This window comes from Vulpes vulpes, chromosome 9 (assembly GCF_048418805.1).
Source record: "Vulpes vulpes isolate BD-2025 chromosome 9, VulVul3, whole genome shotgun sequence".
In the NCBI taxonomy this organism is placed as follows: Eukaryota; Metazoa; Chordata; class Mammalia; order Carnivora; family Canidae; genus Vulpes; species Vulpes vulpes.
The window spans coordinates 103,103,356-103,113,611 of NC_132788.1; the positions used below are offsets into that span (position 1 = coordinate 103,103,356).

A 10,256-nucleotide genomic window follows, 5' to 3' on the forward strand; every position below is an offset into this window, starting at 1 on the left:
TCTTGCATTCCTGGAGTGAATTTCACTTGTTTATGGTGTATTCTTTTCTTAACATGGTGTTGGATCCTTTTTGCTAGTATTTTGTTTAGAATTTTCTCATTGGTATGTTCATGTGTGATCACTGGCCTGTAGTATGTACTGTCTGTCTGGTTAAGTATTAGTATTATACTTGTTTCCTAAAAGGGGTTGGGAATTTTTCCTTCTCAGTGCTCTGGGATAATTTATATGGTGTTAGGACTGTGTGGTTTTGGAAGATTTCGTAGAATTTCCTGTGAAACGATCTGAGTCTGGTGCTTCTCCCACCCCCCTTTGCATTTCTGTTTCAGAGGTTTCTATTTAGGCATCTTCCAGTTCACCAAGTCTTCTCAGGCAGGTCCATCCAGTCTGCGACACCCATCAAGGACAGTCTTTATTTCTGTTGCAGTGTTTTTGGATTTCTGGCATTTCCTTTTGATTCTTAGAGTTTTTATTTCTCAGCTTGCATTACTCGTTTGTTCTTACATGTTTGCTTTTTCTATTAGAAAATGTAGCATATTAACCATAGTTATGCTAGTTTCCTGGTCTGACAATTCAAAAATCTCCGCCAGAACAGTCTGGTTCCGATGCTTGGTTATCTTGTGTTAAAGACTGTTCTTACTTGCTTTTTTTCCCCCCAAGATTTTATTTATTTATTTGACAGAGCACGCACACAGGCAGGGGGAGTGGCAGGCAGAGGGAGAGCAATAAGTAGATTCCCCACTGAGTAGGGAGCCCAATGTGGGGATGGATCCCAGGACCTTAAGATCATGACCTGAGTTGAAGGCAGACACTTCAGTGACTGAGCCACCCAGGCATCCCACTTACTTGCCTTTTAACATGCCTCGCAATTTTTTGGGCGGGGGGTGGGGGGGTAAGTTTGACTTGATATGTTAGGGTAAAAGGATCAGCAGTAATAGGCCCTCAGTGTGTTTTAGTTTTTCTGGCTAGAGGTTAGCCTGTGTTTACTCGGTGCTGTAGCTACTGCGTGAGAAGCCAGAGTTTCCTCTGGTGACCCTATTTCTCTGGGTTCTTCTAGAGATTCCTTCAATCTGGGCTAAGACTAGCAACTCTTTTAACTGTAGTCTCCTTCATATTGGAGCCCAAGAAGGTCTTTTTCATTCTTCAGTTTAAGCAACAAGAGTTCCTTTATGTTTTTTAGTCCCCTGCTGCTTTTCTGAATTCAGGATAAAAGTGGATTTTTTTTTTTTAAAGCTTGCCAATTTCTCCTTGAGAAAAAATAAATAAATAATGCTTCCTTAAGACAAGTTCCAGACTTATCCAAGATCATGGCAGATTTGAATATTTTACACTGATTAACCTGCTGTCCTCCACACACCACTGTAAGGTTGTCACTGGCCTACAGAAGACACAGATGAGAAGAGTGCTTACCTGCTGGAAAGACCGTTTGTCAGGTGCTGCCACTAGTGGATCAGTTTGCCTGAGAGTGCAAGGAAGAGGGGTGTGTGGTTGTGGGTTTCTGTCTTCCATTTGCCCTCCTGAAATCCCAGCAGTGTTTCATGCAGTAATTGTGCGTGTGGTGGTGGTGGTGGCACTTGCACATCAATGTCCCACAGGCCTCAGTGAAAGTTTTCTGGGCTCATTAGTGAAGAGCAATCATTGCTTGGCATTTGCCTAGGTCTGGGGGAAGAAAAAAAAATGTGTACCCCAGAGGCCAGGCCCAGGAGGAGGAGAGATGAAAATGGAACTGTGTCTTTAATTAAGAGCCTTGGGAATCCAGCACAGCTACACTCTGTGCAGTCCCTCCATCCCATTAATTACAAGAGCAGAAGGAAACAATTCCCAGCTACACCTAAGTGACCTGGAACTCTTGGACCTCATTGCACTTCCCTGCCATTGTCAGGACAAACATCCTCTCATACTTGATCTTTCTGGAAGGCCTTCTAATTACACTCTTACCCAGTCTTCATGTCTCACTAGCTTTCTGTGCTTTGGGGCTTTCCAGCAGGAACTAGCTCTATCCTCTCTAATGTTTGAGTAACTCCAATCCACTCAGGTTACTCTCTAGGGAGCCAACGAGTGTCAGTTAAGTGCCTTGCACTAAATTCGACTTTGAGAAGAGAGTAAGACAGGGTAGCGTCTTCAAGGGAATAAAGCTCTAGGGGGAGAGACATGTAAACAATAAGATTGCTAGCATGGGCAGTTTATCCATTCAGGAAGTCCCAGGGAGGGGTTACTGACAATCAACCAAAGCCACATAGAGATAATGCAAGCTAAGTGTAGGCGGTTTGTGTATAGTGCTCAGGATCAGAATTGAATAAACATGCCAATCCTAGGTACAAAGGCACAGAAAAAACTCATTCTCTCACAGGTAAAAGGATTCTCTGAAATGGTAGATAAAACTGGAGAGGTGGGATATAGACCATATAATATGCAACATTGCATCAACATTTTATGTATCAGTCTCAAATGTTAACTGAAGTTGATGGAAATCCACAGATGTTTGATGAGATTTGCAGTTTAGAAAGGTAACCTGGGCCCTTTAGTGGACTCTTTATATTTGCTGCATAGTAAACTACCCAAAACAGTGATTTAAAACCACCATCACATGGTTTATTGTTGCTTAACAGTTTGGGCAGGCTCCCTCATGTCTGCCATGGGCTGCCAGTTTGGCTTGCCAGCGCATTCACTCAAGGTGTCATCCTCCAACAGTCGAGATGGGGGCTGAACCTGCCCTGCCAGGTTTTCTTCAAGTCCCCTGTACAAATTTTCTTCAGGTCCTGGTTTGTGTCATCTTTCCCTGCGTCCCACTGACAGTGCAATCACATGGCTGGGCCCAGAGGGGAGGGGTAGGTAATCAGTTATACAGAAGGGATGTGGGTACAGGAAAGAGAAGAAGTGATGGCCATTTTTGGAGACCCCACAGGGCCAATGTTTTGTAAAAGTCTAAATGAGAGAAGAGTTTTATAGGGATAACACATATAATAAATTGTACGTGCTTAAATATTTGGATAAGTTTTGGTCTATATGTACACAGCTCATGGTGGAGGTTCCCATGCCCTCTGGTGGAAGATGCAGAGATCTGAGCAGGTGTATGTCTGCCTTAGAATTACATGTGGAAACAGTACGTAGTATTTAGGCATGGAAACAAAGTGCAGGAATGGGAGAAAATTTGGCTTACCAGTGAGAAGCTGATCACCCCCAGGAGACCAAAGCACATTTTTATGAGAATGAAATTCTTTGTACAGCTGCTAAGACCATGGTAATAAGCAGCTCCTGCCTGACGGGTCTCAAAAACCATAAATGTGGCTAATTTCCTTGGTTCCCATGTACTTATGGGACGAAGTAAACCCTGCAAGCTCTAATCACTGGCTCCATGTTTCTGTAGCTTGAGGTCTTGATGGCAGGTGAAAGCAGCACTTTCTAGCTAGGTTCTGCCCAAGACCCACCATTTAATTGTGTTTTAGAGAAATTAAGAGCCTTTCTAGTATATCTTTTCTGGGCATTGGAAATGATAGATGTTGTCTGTGGATGGCATCCTATCTGATTGGTTGATAGAAATTCCTTTTAGTAGAGAAATACGATTCAGTTGGGTGATAGTGCCTTTGATCCTATGTATTTTCTTTGCTTGGGTGTGCCTCCAGTGGTTTGCAAGGGGATTTATGATGAGGTCAGGCAATGGTCCTTGATGGAGTTGGTTTGACCATTAGATGGGACAAGAGTGTAGGGGTCCACATCCCTGAGACAAGGCCATAGAGACTCAGCCAACTTTGTATAAAAGAACCTCTTAGTCCTTCAGCTGGTGGGAGAAAGTGGACCTTATAGGCTGTTGGGACTTCCTTCTGCCTCAGACGTAGGGAGGACAGAGATCCTCTGAGAAGGGAGGCCAGTAGGAAGAGAGATATATCTTTTCCCCAAAGCAATCCACTTGGAGACAGAATTCATAGGAATGTCTCACCTCAGAGATCAGCGGAGGACATTTTTAGATTACATAGCTGCAGTGATTTCTGTGAATCAGCATTCTGTGCTACTGTTCCCCTTTTTGCAAAGTAGAGATAATTGGTAGTTTCTGCTTCCTTAAGGTGGTTGTGAAGATGAACTGAGTTAACACATGTATGTGCCTTAACTAATGGCCTGGCATACGTACTATGAGCACAAAACAGTCAATTTAGTAAGTATCTGCTCAGGATGTTCCATACACTTAGCATTGGAGGTAAAAGCAGGTAATAAGAACAAACAAGGTTCTTTTCCTCTGGTTCTTTTCACCAAGTGTTCATCTGTTTACTCAACAAATGTGCATTGGTGCTTCCATTCCTAACGTATGGCCTCCTGCATGCAATGACTCTTGACTAGAGACCAGTGTCTCAGGTCCATTCTATTCTGGGCCTTAGGAAAACTAGAGTCTTCCCCTCACTTCCTATCTCCTGCATTTTCCTTTCCTTGACTACTTTGTGTCATAGCAGACCGGGTGGTTCTCATCCAGGAGTGATTTTTGCCCCTCGGGGACATTTAGCAATGTCTGGAGACTTTTTTTTAATTTTTATGACTAGGATGGGGAGAACGCCACTAGTATCCAGTGTACAGAGGCCACAGATGCTGCTAAACATCCTACAACATATAGGACAGTCTCCACCACAAATAATTATCTGGACCCAAATGTCAACAGTACCTAGATTGAAAAACCTTGTGGTAGAGTAGTAATTTCTATGCTAGGCACTAGGAGAAAGAAGGCAATCAGATGCTGTTCCAGGCTCATTAGGATGGTCCTGTCCTCTTGACTTCATCTAATTCTGCCCAGGTCACCAAGGAAGGGGTTTTCTTTCTTTCTTTCTTTCTTTCTTTCTTTCTTTCTTTCTTTCTTTCTTTCTTTCTTTCTTTCTTTCTTTCTTTCTTCTTTCTATATTTTTTTATTGGAGTTCAATTTGCCAACATATAGCATAACACCCAGTGCTCATCCCGTCAAGTCCCCCCTCAGTGCCCATCACCCAGTCCCCCTGTCCCCCTGCCCACCTCCCTTTCCACTACCCCCTTGTTTGTTTCCCAGAGTTAGGAGTCTCTCATGTTCTGTCTCCCTCACTGATATTTCCCATTCATTTTCTCTCCTTTTCTCTTTATTCCCTTTCACTATTATTTATATTCCTTAAATGAATGAAACCGTATAACGTTTGTCCTTTTCCGATTGACTTACTTTAATCAGCATAATGCCCTCCAGTTCCATCGACGTCAAAACAAATGGGGGGTATTTGTCATTTCTAATGGCTGAGTAATATTCCATTGTATACATAGACCACAGCTTCTTTGAACATTCATCTTTCGATGGACACCGAGGCTCCTTCCACGGTTTGGCCACTGTGGACATTGCTGCTATAAACATTGGGGTGCAGGTGTCCCGGCGTTTCACTGCATCTGTATCTTTGGGGTAAATCCCCAGCAGTGCAGTTGCTGGGTCATATGGTAGCTCTATTTTTAACTCTTTGAGGAACCTCCACACAGTTTTCCAGAGTGGCTGCACCAGTTCACATTCCCACCAACAGTGCAAGACGGTTCCCCTTTCTCCGAATCCTCTCCAACATTTGTTGTTTCCTGTCTTGTCAATTTTCCCCATTCTCACTGGTGTGAGGTGGCATCTTATTGTGGTTTTGATTTGTATTTCCCTGATGGCAAGTGATGCGGAGCATTTTCTCATGTGCTTGTTGGCCATGTCTATGTCTTCTTTGGTGAAATTTCTGTTTATGTCTTTTGTCCATTTCATGATTGGATTGTTTGTTTCTTTGCTGTTGAGTTTAATAAGTTCTTTAGAAATCTTGGATAGTAGCCCTTTATTTGATAGGTCATTTGCAAATATCTTCTCCCATTCTGTAGGTTGTCTTTGAGTTTTGTTGACTGTATCCTTTGCTGTGCAGAAGCTTTTTACTTTGATTAAGCCCCAGTAGTTCATTTTTGCCTTTGTTTCTTTTGCCTTCATAGATGTATCCTCCAAGAAGTTGCTGTGGCCAAGTTCAAAAAGGGTGTTGCCTGTGTTCTCCTCTAGGACTTTGATGGATTCTTGTCTCACATTTAGATCTTTCACCCATTTTGAGTTTATCTTTGTGTATGGTGAAAGAGAGTGGTCCAGTTTCATTCTCCTCCAAGTGGCTGTCCAATTTTCCCAGCACCATTTATTGAAGAGACTGTCCTTTTTCCAGTGGATAGTCTTTCCTGCTTTGTCAAATATTAGTTGACCATAGAGTTGAGGGCCCATTTCTGGGTTCTCTATTCTGTTCCATTAATCTGATCTATGTGTCTGTTTTTGTGCCAGTAACACACTGTCTTGATGACCACAGCTTTGTAGTACAACCTGAAATCTGGCATTGTGATGCCCCCGGCTCTGGTTTTCTTTTTCAATATTCCCCTGGCTATTCGGGGTCTTTTCTTTTTTTTTTTTTTTTAAGAATTTATTTATTCATTAGAGACACACAATGAGAGAGAGAGAGAGAGAGAGGCAGAGACACAGGCAGAGGGAGAAGCAAGCTCCATGCAGGGAACCCAATGCGGGACTCAATCCTGGGACTCCAGGATCCCGCCCTGGGCCAAAGGCACACGCTAAACTGCTGAGCCACCCAGGGATCCCCTATTCGGGGTCTTTTCTGATTCCACACAAATCTTCAGATGATTTGTTCCAACTCTCTGAAGAAAGTCCATGGTATTTTGATAGAGACTGCATTAAGTGTGTAAATTGCCCTGGGTAGCATTGACATTTTCACAATATTAATTCTTCCAATCCATGAGCATGGAATATTTTTCCATCTCTTTGTGTCTTCCTCAATTTCTTTCAGAAGCGTTTGCAGTTTTTAGGATATAGATCCTTTACCTCTTTGGTTAGGTTTATTCCTAGGTATCTTATACTTTTGGGTGCAATTGTAAATGGGATTGATTCCTTAATTTCTCTTTCTTCAGTCTCATTGTTAGTGTATAGAAATGCCACTGATTTCTGGGCATTGATTTTTGTATCCTGCCACACTGCTGAATTGCTGTATGAGTTCTAGCAATCTTGAGGTGGAGTCTTTTGGGTTTTTTCTATACAGTATCATGTCATCTACAAAGAGGGAGAGTTTGACTTCTTTGCCAATTTGAATGCCTTTTATTTCTTTTTGTTGCCCGATTGCTGAGGCCAGGACTTCTAGTACTATGTTGAATAGCAGTGTTGAGAGTGGACGTCCCTGTCGTGTTCCTGATCTTAGGAGAAAGGCTCCTAGTGTTTCCCCATTGAGAATGATATTTGCTGTGGGCTTTTCATAGATGGCTTTTAAGATGTTGAGGAACGTTCTCTCTATCCCTACACTCTGAAGAGTTTTGATCAGGAATGGATGCTGTATTTTGTCAAATGCTTTCTATGCATCTAATGAGAGGATCGTATAGTTCTTGGTTTTTCTCTTGCTGATATGATCTATCACGTTGATTGTTTTACAAGTGTTGAACCAGCCTGGCATCAGGGAAGGGGTTTCATGGAATGGTTTGAGGCTAAGACCTTATTATACCAAATAAAGTGATTTTTATGTAAGAGACAGGCAGTTTGTATCACATCGTCAGGTACCTGCTGAGGAAGAATGCAGTTGGGTATAGCTTTCCAGAGTACAGGATCTTGCCAACAGATCTACCTTTTTGGCACAAGATGGGGATACAAATAAATAAATGCTATGTTCATAAATATGGTGCCCACTACTTTGTGCGAATCTCTATATTAGACAACACTAGTTTTCTATAATCACCCCAACAGTTATTTACAAATAAAGAATTTGAGAGTAAATATTCTAATAAATGGCCAAGTTAGGATTCAAACATTGGAATCTGCCTGAGTCCAAATCTAGTGATCACCAAGAGGGTTCAACAGTCCTCAAATCAACCTAAGACATTTTGTGTTCTCAGTTCAAGAGAATCTACCATTCTACCCAATCTTGCTCAACCAGTATAAAGGATGCTTTGCCCTCTGAGTTCCCTGTTGGGGACAGTCTCTTCTGGGGCCATTTCCTGACCTAATCCTTAATCTCTAGGTTCAGGAAAGTTCTCTTCTGGTCTGTGCATATCTGTCCTTCAGCATGGGGTACTCCTGAGGCTATTCAGAGGGCTCAGCTTTGAACAAGGCCTCTCTCCTGTGTGGCTTCCTTGGTGCCCTGAGTCTGCTCTGGAGATGCACTCATCCCCATGTAAACCCATAGCCTGTTCAACCCTCTCTAGTCGGTTTTTCCAACTCTTCTCTGCTGGTAATGGATCCCTCCCCTATGCTGTCCCTTTTGCTCTATGGCAGTGTAAGCTATTTTAGTTAATAGGGCTCAAGAGATGGGAGCTGTTCACAATCTCTGTACCTTTTCATGGCCAAATTAGACCTTGCTGGACCTTATGGATCATGATGGTTAACATTTACTGAGTGCTTATGCCAGACACTGTTCTGAGCAATAGTGTGTGTAACATTTAATCCCCACCAGATCTCTTCAGGAAATGTACTGTGATCATTATTACAGATGAGGGCAGAGGCACAGAGAAGTAACTTGTGTAAGATGGCACCATTGTGATTAATGGCAAATTTTAACTCAGAGCCCTCTCAGCCACTGTGCTATGCTGCTTCTCAAAATATGGCCAGTGCTATGAAAACTGGACTGGTAGGAGGTTGGTGGTCAGGGTAGGCTTCTGAAGAACTGACAGTTTTGATTTGAAGCCCGGATGTGAGAAGGAGCCAGGCACATGAAAATTTGGCCAAGTGTGCACCAGACGAGGAAGAGAGCAAATAGATTGCTTCTTACATGGATTGACAAAGACCAGGATTTTCTTTCACTTAAAATAGACATTACAATGAGTTTCCTAAAGAAGTTTCTTATTAACATCCTAAGTATAGGTTAATGGCCACCACCAAAGCAAGATTCAATAAGTAAAATTTTATGAGGTGAAGGAGGTCAGTATGAGACTATCCAGATAGGTAATGGTTTCTACACTGAGACCAGGGAAACCATGGTCCAGCATTGATGGTGCTAGAAGCTAGAACATAACCGAGAAGGGTAAAGATGAGTCAGTAGCATGAAACACTTGTCACTCTTCTCCCCAGTGCACTCAATGACTTGCCTTTTCCCTCGATGGTTACAAAAGTCTGTGTCCTTGAAATAGTGTATTTTCACAAGAATTTTAGTTATTGGTTGACCATTCTTTTTCTTGGATACTTTTGATGTGCTTCAAGTCTGCCTTTGGTTCGGTAATGTTTTTCTTTCAGTAAATCATAAATAATATTTATGTTCTGTCTTAAGATTACATATTCAGGAACACCAGTTATCAGCACTTTGGATCTCTGTTGTCTGTCCTTAACTTTGGTTATCTCACGGAGAGTAAGCTCCACTCCTGAAAAGTCTCCTCAGAGCCCCTTTCATGTCCCTGTTCCTCAGACTATAGATGAAGGGATTCAGCATGGGGGTAACCACCGTATACATCACCGAGGCTATTGAGCCCTTTCTGGAGGGATGGGTTGTTCCAGAAGTGAGGTAGACCCCAAGGCCTACACCATAGAACAAGGAGACAACCAAGAGGTGAGACCCACAGGTGGAAAAGGCTTTATACTTCCCTGCAACCGAGGAAATGCCCATTATGCAGGAGATAATTTTCGAATAAGAATAAAGGATCCCAGTCAGAGGAATAACACCCAGCAGGCCACTTACAAAATACAGCAGGATGTCATTGACGAGGGTGTCAGAGCAGGCAAGCTTGAGGATCTGAGTAAGTTCACAGAAGAAGTGGGGGATTTCTGTCTCTTTGCAGAAGGACACCCTCAAAACCATCAAACTTTGCAACAAAGAATACGTAAGGCAGATTAACCAAGAAAGCAGAAGCAGGAGGACACAAAGGCAAGGGTTCATAATGACTGTGTAGTGCAGGGGGTGACAGATGGCCACAAACCGATCATAGGCCATCACTGTCAGTAGCAAATTATCTAGTCCAGCAAAAATCATGAAAAAATACATCTGGGTAAGGCAGCCTTCATACGTGATGCTGTTGGTCTGTGTCTGGATGTTCACTAACATCTTGAGGACGGTGGTGGAGGTGAAACCGATGTCACTGAGGGACAGATTGGAGAGGAAGAAGTACATAGGGGTGTGGAGGTGGGAGTGCAAGCTGATGGCCAGGATGATGAGCAGGTTCCCTATAACACAGACTAGGTACATGTAGAGGAACAGCCCAAAGAGGAGGGGCTGCAAGTCCACATCTTCTGAAAGGCCCAGAAGGATGAATTTTAAAACAGCTGTTTGGTTCCCTGCTTCCAT

At 42.8% G+C, this 10,256-nt stretch overlaps 1 protein-coding gene across 1 annotated transcript; it reads right to left on the reverse strand.

Annotated features, from left to right (window-relative positions):
• Window positions 1-9,317: 9,317 nt before the first annotated feature.
• Window positions 9,318-10,256, reverse strand: LOC112909710 (olfactory receptor 7D4-like). The gene has a single exon (XM_025985722.2). The coding sequence runs from the start codon at window positions 10,254-10,256 to the stop codon at window positions 9,318-9,320; it is 939 nt and encodes a 312-aa protein (XP_025841507.1).